Source organism: Anolis sagrei, chromosome 1 (assembly GCF_037176765.1).
Source record: "Anolis sagrei isolate rAnoSag1 chromosome 1, rAnoSag1.mat, whole genome shotgun sequence".
In the NCBI taxonomy this organism is placed as follows: domain Eukaryota; kingdom Metazoa; phylum Chordata; class Lepidosauria; order Squamata; family Dactyloidae; genus Anolis; species Anolis sagrei.
The window spans coordinates 160,762,454-160,777,860 of record NC_090021.1 but is presented as its reverse complement, the minus strand read 5'-3'; the positions used below and the strand labels follow the sequence as shown (position 1 = coordinate 160,777,860).

Here is a 15,407-nt window from a genome sequence, read left to right as displayed (position 1 = left end):
ACATGATCTTGGAGGTGTCTACAGACAATGCCAGCTTAGAAATGGAGATGAACACCACACTCCAGCATCGGACACGACTGGGCTTAATGTCAGGGGAAAACCTTTACCTAGTTCAAAATTAGTACAAAAGTTAGATTATAAATAGAAACCAATGTTAAGTTTTTGGAGCCTATTGGGTTATTTTTCCCTCCGTCCCACTATGAGGAAGAAGCAGTGCTGAATGCATAACAAGAAGCTGTTTAGATGTAAAATTTACTGAAGGAAATTTGTGTTTTGTTGCATGGATTAATCTTGAAGGCCCCTTCTACGCTGCCATATCAAATCAGATTATTGACTTTGAACTGGATTAAATGGCAGTGTAGACTCATATAATCCAGTTCAAAGCAGATAATAACAGAATAACTATATGGCAGAACTGGATTAAATGGCAGTGTAGATTCATATAATCCAGTTCAAAGCAGATAATAATGGAATAACTATATGGCGGAACATTGTTTTAATGATTATCGATTGAAGTATGTTTCATTATAATGTTTGATTTTATTGTTGCTGATGTTTTTTATATTGTATATTGTAATTGTGTCCTTGGTGGCATTGAATTCTTGCCTTGTAAACTGCCTCAAGTCGCCAGAAGGCTGAGAGGGGCGGTATAGAAATGTACTAAATAAATAAATAAATAAATAATGTGGATTATATACTTTAATAATCCAGATTTTATGGCAGTGTAGAGTGGGCCTTAATGTTTTTTAATCTGCTTTTGTTGGAGACTTTGAAATGTGTGTTTGTCTCCCACAGTATGGAGTTGATGTTATGGCTCGAGACGCCCATGGAAACAGTGCATTAGCCTATGCCAGGCAAGCCACAAGTCAAGAGTGCATTGACGTCCTTCTGCAGTACGGTTGTCCAGATGAGCGTTTTGTTCTCATGGCGACTCCCAATTTATCCAGGAAGAACACTAACAGGAACAACAGCAGTACAAGAATGCCGACCATAATCTGAAGGATTTGGTTCTTGTTTTCCAGCATTACTAACATTTACCACCACATATTATGCATTAATTTGACAGCTGATTTCTGTGCGTCTTTTTTAAAAAAAACCCTTCTCCTTTTCTCCTTAGTTCTCACTTTCTCCATAGGGGAAAATGCCTGGATATTGCAAAAGAGGCAAGAAGGAGAAAAGAAGACTGCAGAAACCATGTATTTAAATTAAAAGATCTTGAGTGATGAAAATATAAAAGGGAGGGGGAGACAAAGAGAGGTCATGGGTTCTCTAATGATAGCCCACAACATGGGACCATTTGACTAGGTGTCTCTAGGCAGGCTCCTACAAGCGAGTTACTGGGGGGAAACAACAGGGGGAAGAAGAGAAGGCACAGTAACTTTCCTTAACTGACAGTTAAGCGCATTAGTACGTTTCACCTCTACCAAGCTGAACATTTGGATTTCATTCTCTTTTCTGAAAAGCTTGACAGCATAAATCAGAGGCAAGCACAGAGTTTGTCAGGTTTGAAGCTCCTATGATGGTATGTGTCAAATCAGTTGTAGCTAATCTGTCCAGGGAGAATACTGGCTTCATTACACTTGTATAGTTGAGTTCTTCCAGCATTACTGCTGTTTAATAGAACATGATTAGTCATCACGGAGAAAAAAGCATATTAGCTGAGGAGGTAGTTACATGGCACGCTTCGGTGATTGCTTGGATGTGATTGCAATATTCTTAGAAGCATCATATTATCTCAGACATGTTCTTTCAAGCCCTTGGAGCCCTCCTTTCTAAATTCACTGTCATAATTTAGTATCTGTTTAATTTTTCAGTCCAAAGAGAGGAAATCAGTTGCTGAGTCTTATTTGACTGCAGCCTCCTTGGTGTAAAAACAAAATGGAAAAAATAAATAAGAATAGCGATGAAATAGGGAGTGCAAAGGAATAATGAATACTGCTAAGGAAAAATATATTTCAAGAACATTTATGAGAACAAATACACAAAAGGCTAATTTTTTTTCAGTCATGAGAAATACATTGTGTCACTTTTGCCAAGGTAAATGTGTTGCGTTTTGGTCATTCATTGCCTAAGTTATACCGATTTTGTATTGTGTCTTTAGGTTATATTTGTGTACAAATCAATTAGATTTTTTAAATGTTCGTAAGTATACATTGATTTTTTAAAAAATAAGGCAAGTATTTTATTAATTTATAAACTGTTATTGATGTGAAATAATGTTCAGATAGTTAGGATCGAAGGGATCACAGATTATAATACTAGATCTTGAAAACATTCCCAGCAAATAAATAGATTTTTATTGCTTTGATTAAAAATGTATCTAATCAACGTATCGGCATGGAAAAGCTACAAGGACATATGGTTTGGAAGGGCATGTCATTGTCTTCCAGAAGCACAAACATCGTTCATTGTGTGTTTCATGATGCTGTTGTGGAGGATGACTGCAAATCCTGAGCAGAGTATGCAAAAAATTGGGGTACTCCTCTGTCCCGTCCCCCCCCCCCAATACAAAACCTGATATATCCTTTTTAAGTGAACATGTTTTCTTCTGCTTTCAAATGACTCTCGTAGAATGGGCTGACATCTGGGAAGAGTTTTAGATAATAATTTTGTTAGCACCGACCCGTTTCTTGCTTGTATTTCCTTTGGTGATTCTGTAATTTTGAATAGCAAGATTAATTGCAGAAATACATTTTAAATTGTATATTGTAGAGAATGAGCATTAGTTCAAACAGTTGCAATAACGAACAAAGAAACTGTTCCATTGTTAATTGCACACAACAACAAGAATGGACTTTTGCCTGTTTTTTTAACAATTCTGTGATATTTTACTACTTTAGGACTGTTTCCTTTGAGGAAAAAATAATTTGGGAAAACTAAAACATGGAAATAAATATATATTGAGAAGACAGGAGAAACAACCTTTGCAATGTACTTTGGTTATTTGAAAAGTATATGGGCCATCAGTTAGTACTAGTCTTCCTAGGATGGATCTACACTGCCGTACAATCTAGATTATCAAAGCAGATAGCCCATATTATCTGCTTAGAACTGGATTGTAGGAGTCTACACTGCCAGATCACCCAGTTCAAAGCAGATAGTCTGGATTGTTTATGGCAGTGTAGAGGAGTCCTAGACCAGTGGTTCTCAACCTGTGCGTCCCCAGAGGTTTTGGCCTACCATTCCCAGAAATCCCAGTCAGTTTACCATCTGTTAGGATTTCTGGGAGTTGAAGGCCAACACATCTGGGGACCCACAGGTTGAGAACCACTGCCCTAAACAAAGTCAGTGGAGTTAGAAGGGCACAAATTGCGGATTTAATTCCTTGGTCTTCTGCGTTGACTTTATGAGCGTTTGAAGGAAATAGAAGAGCCCTCTTTTTAGCCCTTTCTACACTGCCCTATACCCCTAGATCTTATCCCATATTATCTGCTTTTTACTGGATTATATGAGGCCCCTTCTACACTGCCATATAAAATCTGGATAATTCACTTTGAACTGGATTATATGGCAATGTAGACTCATATATTCCCGTTCAAAGCAGATAATGTGGATTATTTGCTTTGATAACCTGGATTATATGGCAGTGTAGAAGGAGACTGAGTCTCCACTGCCAGATAATCTGGGATAAGCAGATAATCTGGGATCAGATCCTAGAATTTTGGGACAGTGTGGAAGGGGCTTCAGTCATAGCAATGACATAAGTGTACATATGTGATTTTGGAGGTGGGTAATATAGCTGCCTTCATGCCTCTTCTAGGATATTAGCCCATACTTTGGCCTCGATATTCGTTTTGCCCATTAATAGCCCAGCTGACATGTTCATCAGCAGTTTGAGTGGCAGAATTTCCACTCCTGGTGCTGTGAAGCCAACCTTCCTTGGCCAAGGTATTTGTTGGCCAAGGTATAGTGATGGGATTAAGGCTTTTCAATCCAGGCAGGTTAATAAATAAAGCAGGAGGAAATGCATGGGAAAAGTACAACAAGTGAGTACTTTCTGTGTTGATGTCATATGGGGTTTCAGTGAAATGAGAGCTACCTGATTCAGTGAAGCCATACCTCCTGTCTCCTTGTCCTTTGGTCCAGCAGGCTCTCGCTCTCTCATCTTCCCCACTGTAGCCCAGTTTGGAAATGAGGCCCCAGTCTGAACAGATTTTTTCAACACTAACTATTTTAATCACTCTGCACTTTCCCCTAATATTTGTATTAGCCTCCTTCTACAATTTCCCTTTAAACAGTCACTTGAATCACTGTTGCATGAAACTGCTGTGTGATGCAGCCCTCTTTTAAATGACACGTCAGTCCCATGTTTCCATTGTCATTCCTTTTATTCATTGTGGTATATATATATATTTGAAGGAGAATATTTAAGAAGGTGGTATCTTCCATTAGTGTGTGTCATAGAAAATGTGTTAGATTTCACAAGCCCGCTGTATTAGCCTTTTGTTGTAACTAAAGCATTGGTACAATTGTTTGGACTAACACAGTTTTCTTGACCTACTGACAGTGCTAATGCTTTTATATTGCGAGGTAATTCGAAGCTCTCTGGATACATATCGCCTCAGGGAACCTTCAGATGCCCATCCACATCCCACCATTATTTTGGACAGAAGGGGAAACTCATCTTTATTTCATCAATATCAGTGAGATGGTAGAGGCATGGAGATCATGTTGATGTCATAGTTTTATTATCATGTGTATTTTAATTCTTTGCTTTAACTGCACATTGCTTCCTCCTGTTCTCTTCGAAGTGTGTGCATGAAAACGTTACATTCATTTTCAGTACCAGCGGTAGATATTTAATATTATCAACCCCTTTGAGATGGCTTAGGATTTAAATGTATGGTTCCCACAAAGTAGTTTAAAACCTATAAGGTGCGGAAAGGGATTCTTGAACTTTAGTATGAACTCAACTAAGGTAGACAATCTCAGGCCAGTGTAGACTTCAGTTCTTGATCTTTGCTAGTGTTTGCACAGTACTACCAGGATGTTTGTCGCATAGAACAGTAAATTAGACCTTGAAACATGTTATTCGAAATTCCTTCCCCAGTTCAAAAGTACATGCATCCATGTACTTCGAGGTATATGCCCAACCTACCTGTCTCCCAAATTAAAGAACGTGATTCTCAGCATTTCTCAAATTCTCCCAATATTTCACACAATCCATAAATTTCTCACATACCTAACAGGAATCGGATCACAGTTGAAATGGGAATTTCTTGACAAACATTGTTTTAGGCATAGATTGGAACCATGCAGAGATTCCTCTTGAGTTGAGATGGTGCCGCGTCTTAGATCAACACATACATTTTTCAAAATAAGCAGCCGTTTTTAACCACATCACTATTTCTTAAATCACCCCCTTCAATCCTTTTCCTTCATTAAATGTTCTGTTGTCTTTATTTGTTAAACACGACATATGTGCAAATTAAGAAGAAATTAAATTATTATCAGTAAGATATCACAATAGGAATCATCTAGAGAGCTAAATCTCTTTCAGAAATTGGTTTCTAGTGAGAGCACTGTTGACATGTTTTACTGATGACAGACTCTTTTCCTATTTTTAACCATGAAATACACAGTAACTGCCCTTTCTAATGATTGGCTCCTGCACCATAGTGTTAACACTAGCCAACAGCAGAAATAATAAGGCTTGAAGCTGGGACAGGCTGTTGAGTGTGACCCGTAAGAAAACACTGTTGCCCGCATATTCCGGTCCTTATCTTCAAGTAGCATTACTTATCCACGTTTCTTGTCAGGCTACACAGATTTCTCCCAAAATCTGAACAATGATGTTGACCTTGCTGAAAAGTCAGGAAGTGGACTACATGAAGTACCAATAACACAAACAGAAGGAGCCGATTGGAAAACATCAGATAACATTGCTCAAAATCACTTCACTATAGTGATGGGATTAAGAGCTTAGAAGTCATTTGCCTGAATTATTGTCACTAAAAAAATGTTCCCTGTTTCATTGATGTTGTCCATCATGCACTTTGTGGGGCACAAAGCACAACACATCCACTGGCTTTGAGCCAGGATTCACCTCTTTTTTGCCTCATTGAGACAATCCTTTGGAGTTTCAAGAACATGTACAGCTCCCTCTCCTCCTGCCAGGTCTACATGTGTACATACATACAAACCAGTCTGTTTCATAGTAACTAATATGAGTTACTATGAGGAGGGAAAGTGCTTTTTCCCAAGTTGTGTCTCAGCCTGGAGCCCACAAATCCTCCCCTCTAGTCTGCTTGAGGTGGAGGAAATGTGGCCAAGTGGCAACCCTGTGGGGAGGTTCGCATGGATTGTGCATTCAGACCTGTTTCTTTCAGAGATTCCAAGGAAATGAAATGACATTTTTTGTTCACACTAAATTATATGAAAACACTGGGACCATTGTTATTCAGGGATCCACTTTTGTGTTCATTCCTAGTAAACGAATCCATTTTTATTATGACCATGCTCATGGTGTCCTTTCAGACACAATTGTATACTGTATTTTATTCTGTGGATGTTTTTCCTTGGGATCTTAGAAGTGTTTCCTATCAAATTGGTATTTAGTAGCATAATGTAGCATTGAGTCTGAGGCCTACAAGTTTCCTTTAGCATATTCAAAGAGGAAATTGAATACAGATACACTAAAAGTCAGGCAGATTTTGCTAGTGATATTTATTAACTACTGTTCTGTAGATTCAGATTTACTTGTTTCAGGTGTAATCATTCAGAATGAACAAAATTTGGCCATTAGTATTTAATATTAGAATTCAGTTGGCTGGATTTCATCTTCAGATATCTTTAGTTCCCTACCTTTTCCTCTTTCAATAGAAAGAGAATTGTGGGGATAACAGCCCTTTTCTTTCTGTCCTTCAAAATGTCTAATACATTTTGGATTCTACTATTATATAAGTTATACAATTCTAGTATTTGTGTTTAAAACATTTTGATCCATACAATTGTGTGGAATAATTATGTATAAAATAACAGATCTTATTTTCTTGAATAGCACTTCAGACGGAAAGATTCTCTGTGGTCATTGTTATTCGTGTTAGTATACACTTTGTAGACAACTGTAGGAGAGTGTTGAAGTGCTTCCATCTGAGCAACAAATCTCTGGATCATATTTTTAACCTGGATTTTTAATCATTTCAGATATATTTTAGTGTTGTCATTGGAATCCTATGTTGTTCAATTTAAGTGACATTAACAGTTCTGGGGGTAATTTCCCAGATTTGCATTTGCCCAGATATCTGCTTGGGGAACTTCAAAACAATTGCAGATGGACTCTCACAATAACTTCGTATTCTGTGGAAATCTCTTTAATCAGATTGTACTAATATGTAGAGAAACTCTGATCATTTTATGAACAGATTGATTTTTTTCCCATGTGAAAACCATGCAGAGCCTGCATTCCCCAAAAGGCCAGAAAGTTACATTTAGTACCTTGTTACTGGACGTTTTGCATTGCTAATCAGCTCAACCCCTATGATACAAATGTTCTGTTGCACTAGAGAAAGAGGTATCAGATTTCTTATTAATTTCCTTTGCGTTGAGCTTTGTTTGCATGTTAAATGCCTTCACCTTAGCAGAATGCTTACAATGTTGTTACTACAGCTCCCTCATCTGGTAATTTTTCAAGACTCTGCCTTTAATGCACAAGCAACCCACTTTTCTGTAGCAAAAGGATCACAATGAATATTCCACCTGCCTGCCAAATCCAAAGGCCAAATCCCAACACAGGCTTCCACCAGGAATCAGTTCAGGCACAAAATATGCTCAACATTTTGGCATATGGAGCAGAAATGGTGCCTGAGCAGCACCAAACCCAGAAAATCAACCTGTTGCCAGCTCAAAAGAGACCCACACTGAATGTGAAATAGAGACAGAACTTCTTAGATAGAAACTTAAATATTTTATTGTGTGTTGTCTCATAAATATCACCTCTCCTTCTCTTCCCCCCTCCCCTTGTCTTTATTAGTCAGATGATTTTAATATCAGTGCAGCTTTTGGTTCTATACACAATGATACAAATTCATTCTAAGGACTAAATCTGGACATTACCTTAATATGTAAGGGAAGGGGAAATTCCAGCAAAAAATTCAGACTGTCCAAAGAGTAGAAATATTTCAATATTTTGCACACTCAACTCTCAGCGATCTTAGAGACCACCTACAATGGGTCAGACTTGTATCTTATTCTTTGTGAGAAATTCTGAATGTCTTGAAAAGTGTGTCCTTTCTTCTATACTCATGTCTTTAAAATTCACAGTGGGAAAAATTAATGTCTGAAGCAGCACTGAGATTTTAAAACTGGCCAAGCCTAAAAGTTTAAAAAAATGCAGTGTAACTGAAGAAATACGGCCTCCTTCTTCTTCTTTTTTACCCCAAGAGATATACCGAATGATGGGTCTTCTTAATCATGCTTCAGAAAGCCGCTTGCAAAAGTTATGATGTTCAAAGGCAGATAATTGGGCAATAACACACAGATGGGTGCATCCGATGAAACGGGCTCTGGCCCAGGAAAGCTTCTGCCACTGGATAGGAGTTGGCGGTTAAGGTGTCAGAACACTCTTGGCTGTCTTTGCGTAGATGGGTCCAATTTGCCACGTGTAGTTTGATATATTCCGCAAACAGCATTGTGTAGCTCCATGGCAGAGATCAGACGTCTGTAAATTAGTACAATAACAAACACTCGTGTGTCTAATTTATATGCACAAATTTGAACATACACAAAGTGTATTTTTACAAACATATATGGACTAATGTAAATAGTTCCACATAAATGTGGGTGCTGCATGGATAAAGTAAGAGAGATGTAGACAATTACTGTATATGGCTGTCTGGCGAGTTTAAGAAACTCCTGTTCCAAAGCAGGAAGAAAAAGGATGAACTAGAAGGACTTGAGAAATGCTATGGAATGACTCTAGATGATTTTTGTTTTGAATATGCTCCACGTATTTTTGAGGGAGCACTTAACTGTTTTCCCATAGGCCCTTTTTCCAGGCAAATTCTCCTGTTCGCATTTCTCATTGCATGGAGATAGAAACATGAACAATTTCTAACAGTCAGACAATAAAGTGGGGGGAAAGTCCAATGCTACCTTCCGATATGTAACCATGAACAAAGGAAAAACGATCAGAGGCGCCTCCTGAACAACATCTCTATTGGTCTCAATTTAGCCAGGTGCTTTGAGCATCATGTAAAATCCTTTAAAATGTATGAGTGCATGGTTTCCCTCTTTAAAAAATAATAATTGATAAATATAATATTGTAGTCCTAAGTTCCTAATGAACATGTCACCACTCGGAATTACGCCACACATGAGAGTGGCACAGCCAGCCCTGTAATCACTGTGATTTAATAAATGTTGAGTCAATGCATGGCACTTTTGTCCAGAATTTTGAAGAAAACAGGAAAATGCAAGATAAGCAGAGAGCTTAGCACGCAGGAATTATTGTTGTTGTTGTTGTTGTTTTCTTTTCCCCAGCATAAAGTAAAACTGTGTGGTTCCCATTGCAGGATTCCGCTAAGTAGTTAATTTTGACTCGGGGAATGACAAACTGCTCTTCTGCAGTCAGGTATTTTGAATAAATTACATTTCAGGTTTTACTGCCACTTGTATAGCATTTGTATATAGGCATTGCTGAGGAATAAATACATTCTAAGCAGGGAATTTAGAAATAAATATGTGGCATTTGGGATAGCAGTTCTCCTAAAACTTCCCCTACCTCTTCCTTCGTGAGTTCTGATGTCTTCAGTTGTGGAAATAGGTTTTATGTTGGTGGAGTTATATATATTGGGCTGAAGTAGTTGCTCTGAGCACTCACATCATTGGTTTTTGAAGTTTTTGTGTTGCTTGTTGAATGACATGCTTGTCTTTTTGTCATCTCTTTCATACCAGAGGAAATTTGCAAAGCACCAAGGATATCTAAGAGCTCTGGCCCTAGGTAGTCAAGCAAGTTATATTGGAAAGCACAGTTTGGTGAGGCTTTGCCAGGCATCCAAGCAATCTAATTGGTTCTTGCAGTAACAAATTGTAATTGAAAGCTTGGTTTTATTCTGGAGCACAGCTTGATGACAAAAGCCATGCTACTGCGGTGCCTGGTTATACATGAAACCTTGCGTTCCTCTTTCCAAAGCAGTCACTTTTGTACTTGGGGATTACATGATCGGCTGATCTTTTTGCCAAGCACTGTCCCCAACATGGAAATCCTGTATTGATCCCCTTTTGTTCCTGATTCCCTGAATCCTCCACATACTTTCCAGACTTATGGTGCTGAAGGAGGGCCAGGAGTTGCTGTCGCTTCCCATCTTTTTCACCATTTGAACAACATCTTTTGGGAAACTGCTTTTCTTCTACTTGGAGGTCTTATGGATAATGTGTTGGGACGCCTATTTTGTTGAGCTTTTCTCCACTTTGTTAACTGGTTGATTTGGAAGTGTGTTATAAGAGACAGAAACAGGAATCTCAAGTGAATGAACAGTTGATTTTATAAATCATTCAAATTCGCTACTTCCTGATTAGTTGTGTTGACTTCAGAGATATATGAAAGACTTGAACATGTTTGCCCAACACTGGTAGAGTCCGTATTGGTTTCTGTGTAATTTAAGCATATCTTTACAGTTTTTCCAGCCAGATTCACAGTTCCAACCTCAGACCCCAAATCATGAAACTAGTTCTTTTCCTGATTCCATTGAAATTAGAACTAGGGCATGATCTATTGGCATGGTAGCAGGATTTTGGTTTATTGTCCAGAAATGTATGGTGGTAGTTTAGATTCAATTGTGCATCAAATGTTATTTGATTCCATTCTCCCAAACCTTATGTATTTCTTTATCCAATATCATTTTGTGTAATTCTTATTGGCATGGGAGGAAGGGAGCAGGTGAAATTTCATGGATTGAGGTGGCAAATACCTAGCCAATGGCTTGTCATTTTTATTTCTGTAAATAATGTATAAATAATGACACAGCAGTGTGGAAATTTTTAAAAAGAGTTTTTTGAGTTTTTTATTATTACCTCATTCAGCAAATTTGTTTTACAATGAGTCAATGAAACCTTATTTATATTGTTTGTACTGTAATTAAAAATATTGATACATTTCACTTTGCTTGTTGTTTCATATGATCTTGTTTGATTTAATATGTCCATTTGTATTATGTTTCCCTCTTGCTATCTCCATCCTGGATTTTTTTTTTTTGTGCCAGCTGTACAGTATTCTGAGTTTTAAATATGTTGTAAAGTAACGCAGAGAAAGAGACTGCTATATTGGATAGTTCTCTTTCTAATAAAGATAAGAAAACAAGCTTGCTTTCCCTGTAGTTTATTCCCTTCATGTCTTGCCACAAAGTGGAGAAATTCCTCTCTGTTTCTCTGTGTCTCTCTTATACATATGTGGAACCCCAAAATCTCAATCTGAAAAGAAGATTGCATAGAGATGAATGTGTTCTATGCTAAGTTTATTTATTTATTTATTATTTGAACTTATATGCCGCCACTCCCCTGGGGCTCGGAGCGGCTTACAAGAACAGGCTAAAATCGAACAATTTAAAACTATTTAAAAACAGCGATATCCAAGATCAAAGGCCTGTCGAAACAGATATGTCTTACATGCCCTGCGGAAAGCTGATAAGTCCCACAAGGCACGGACTTCAGGTGGCAGAGTATTCCAGAGTGATGGTGCCACTGCTGTGAAGGCTCTGCGTCTGGTTGCTGTTAGACGCAAGGTCTTGACACGGAATTTCCAACAAATCTTGGTCCTCAGAACAGAAGGATCTCTGGGGTTGGTAGGGGGTGAGGCGGTCCCTCAGATACATCGGCCCAGAGCATGCAAGGCCTTAAAGGTGAGTACCATCACTTTGAAAGTGATCAATTGGTAACCAATGCAGCTGTAGTAAGATTGGTGTTATGTGGCATCTCATCGGAATTCCCGCAAGAAACCGAGCAGCTGCATTTTGTACCAACTTGAGCTTCCGGATCACCGATAAAGGAAGGCCAATGTAGAGGGCGTTACAGTAGTCCAGTCTTGAGATGACCGTAGCCTGGATCACCGTAGCTAGGTTAATGCTTATGCTCCAATATAGTCTGGCATTGTCTACTTAGGTAAGCAAACACTTCATAGTCACACTGAACATGGATAGCGTCTAAAATAAATACTTTTAAAATTGATTCCCTAGAACCTGTGGATGCACAGAATTACCTCTATAGCTAAACTATGACCCATACTTCAGTTGTCATCAACATGTGTGTAATCCCCCAGCCATAAAATTCCATATTATTCACTGTAAATGCAAGATACCAAGCAATTGCAATCTTCTTTTCAATCCATTTGCACCTGTGTCTTTCAGCAACCCCCTTTGCCCCAGCACAAATACCCTAGTTGTGCCTCAGCATGGAAGAAGAAAATCCACTCTCAGCCCTGGCAAAAACACTCTGAGAATGAGAACTACAGGTTGTTTCAAACAGATGGATCCAATTTCAAAGAGGAATATTTCACAATTATTTATTTATTTATTTGTTTGTTTATTTCAGACATAGAATCATAGAATCAAAGAGTTGGAAGAGACCTCATGGGCCATCCAGTCCAACCCCCTGCCAAGAAGCAGGAACATTGCACTCAAATCACCCCTGACAGATGGCCATCCAGCCCCTGTTTAAAAGCTTCCAAAGAAGGAGCCTCCACCACACTCTGGGCAGAGAGTTCCACTGCTGAACGGCTCTCACAGTCAGGAAGTTCTTCCTCATGTTCAGATGGAATCTCCTCTCTTGTAGTTTGAAGCCATTGTTCCGCATCCTAGTCTCGAGGGAAGCAGAAAACAAGATTGCTCCCTCCTCCCTGTGGCTTCCTCTCACATATTTATACATGGCTATTATATCTCCTCTCAGCCTTCTCTTCTTCAGGCTAAACATGCCCAGCTCCTTAAGCCGCTCCTCATAGGGCTTGTTCTCCAGACCCTTGATCATTTTAGTCGCCCTCCTCTGGACACATTCCAGCTTGTCAATATCTCTCTTGAATTGTGGTGCCCAGAATTGGACACAATATTCCAGGTGTGGTCTAACCAGAGCAGAATAGAGGGGTAGCATGACTTCCCTAGATCATTTATATCCCGTCCTTCTCACTGCCAGGGGGTGGTCTCAAAGTGGCTTACAACTGGCAACCATTAGATGCCAAACAAACAGTAGCAATAAAATCATTATTAACCATAAGTTAAAAACAACGAATTATAAACATCCATTTAAAAGATTAACAAATACGAATCCAGAGTCATAATCTGAGGGCTGTCCATTGTTAGTAACATAAATCATTGCTGTGTCTGCTGCTCGAATACCCACAGCCATGATTTAAGCTTTCCCCCTAAAGGATATGATAGAGGGTCAGACATAATTTCATTAGGGAGTGTGTTCCACAGATGGGGCCACCACTGGGAAGGCCCTGTCTCGGCCCCACTAATGTTTGCAAGGGTGGCAAGATCAAGAGCAGGGCCTCCACTGTTGATCTTAAACTCTGAGGTGGATCACAATGGCAACATGTGAAAATTACACAAAAAGTTAAAACTTTAATGAGTTATCAAGTTTTATTAACCATCCTGAGCCAGAAACAAATCTAAAAAATAACCCTGGGGAATATCTCATTAGTCCTTACGTAGTGGGGTTGCCAGGTGTGGGGCTGTTGGTGTGCCAGGAGAGGCATCTAGTAGTAATCCTTTGAAACTCTATGCCTCTCCCTTTCAAGGAGTAGAAGTTTCAGTCATGGGTGGTTTATTGTTGCAGAGAGATTGTGATTTCAAATGTGATCCATCCTTTTGAAACTCTCCTGAGAGTATTTCTAGAACATGGCCATATAGCCCGAAAAACCTACAACAACTCAATGATTCCAGCCATGAAAGCCTTCAACAATACATAAAATGTAATTCTTATGGTTTATTGTACTGGGACCCAAAAATCTTTTAAGTGCTAAGGACCTCTAAAGGTATCCATCCAGCCCTGGGATAGAACCTGGCTCTATTTACGTGATTATCAATTATTTTCACTTTTTTCAGCAATTTGGGTAAACTGAGTGCAGAAACTGGGAATGGGAGAATACAAGTTAACCCAAGCAAGTGTTCCTTTGAGTGCCTGCAAAAGGTTTGTTATTTCTTCCTGTGCGACAGATCTGGGCGAGAGCTGCGGGGTGTGCTTTCGCTCTCTCTTCTCCCTTTGTTGCAAACTCTCTAAAGGCTGTTTACTGCCAGCTGGCATGGCAGATTTGGAGATGCCTTTCATTTCAACATCTCTCCCCTGCCCCAAACCCCACCTCCACATACCCTTGAAAACATTCTCAGCTGGTGGTGCTCACAGATCCCCAGGAAGAAAGGGAAAATGCATGTTAGAAGGCAGGCGAGTCAGAAGAAGGAAATCTTGAAGGAAAGCAGCTCTGGATGCCCTAATGGGAGAAGGAGACCCCCTTGTTTTTAGGGTAAGGTAGCAATTACTTTTAGATCCCTAACTCTTGGATGCGCTTCCAGGCTTCTCTCTGCCTTTCTCACCATACCCTCAAAAGCACAAGTCACGACAGAGCCCTGGTGGGGAGCACACAGCAAGTCACTTCCTGAGCAGAAGTGGCCAAAGGTCTGATCTCCTAAAAGCTATCTTCTACTCTTGACTCCCATTTGGAAGCTGACAGCCAGGAAGTTGCACCATTTTCCCCTTTGGTTCTTTTTCATCCAGAGCCAGATTTGAAAGGGAGGAGACTAGCAGGGGCAGATTGTGGACACAGCATATTTATCGTCGAAGGCGTTCATGGCCGGAATCACTGGGTTGTTGTAGGTTTTTTTGGGCTATATGGCCATGGTCTAGAGGCATTCTCTCCTGACGTTTCGCCTGCATCTATGGCAAGCATCCTCAGAGGTAGTGAGGTATGAGGATGCTTGCCATAGATGCAGGCAAAACGTCAGGAGAGAATGCCTCTAGACCATGGCCATATAGCATATTTATCATTGTGCATAGCCTGCCTCTTGCTGCTTGGCTTTAAAAAACCAACTGCAAGAGTAGAATCTGGTTCATTGATTTAAAGAAAAACTATTCATTTCACTCAAAGATCAATGTCCTGCACAGGCTGTGAACAAGCCCTTTTACAAGCTGATCGTCCTCTTAACTGTTCTCCACAAACTGTTATTTATTTTCTTTACAGTTTTATATTCTGCCCTTCTCACCCTGCAGGGGACTCAGAGTGGATTACAGTGTACACATATATGGCAAACATTCAATATATGTTTGTATGTCAAAAATTGGCATTGAATGTTTGCCATATATGTCTGTATAGACATACACAGAGGCTATTTAACTTTTTCTGGCCACCAGGGGAGCTGTCGCTTTCATCGTCCATCTGCGACGCTGATGAAGCACTTCCGCATTCCCCGCATGCTTTCCCGCTG

At 39.5% G+C, this 15,407-nt stretch overlaps 1 protein-coding gene across 6 annotated transcripts in view; it reads left to right on the top strand.

The window, feature by feature from the left end:
• AGAP1 (ArfGAP with GTPase domain, ankyrin repeat and PH domain 1) overlaps positions 1–11,299 on the top strand; it is a 406,754-nt gene extending 395,455 nt beyond the window's left edge. For all 6 annotated transcript variants that reach the window (XM_060783920.2, XM_060783904.2, XM_060783913.2 and 3 more), the window contains one exon: positions 796–11,299. In XM_060783920.2, coding sequence (XP_060639903.2) covers positions 796–999 — 204 coding nt within the window. In that variant the 3' untranslated portion in view covers positions 1,000–11,299. The remainder of the gene's footprint in view (positions 1–795) is intronic.
• The last annotated feature ends 4,108 nt before the right edge of the window (positions 11,300–15,407 follow it).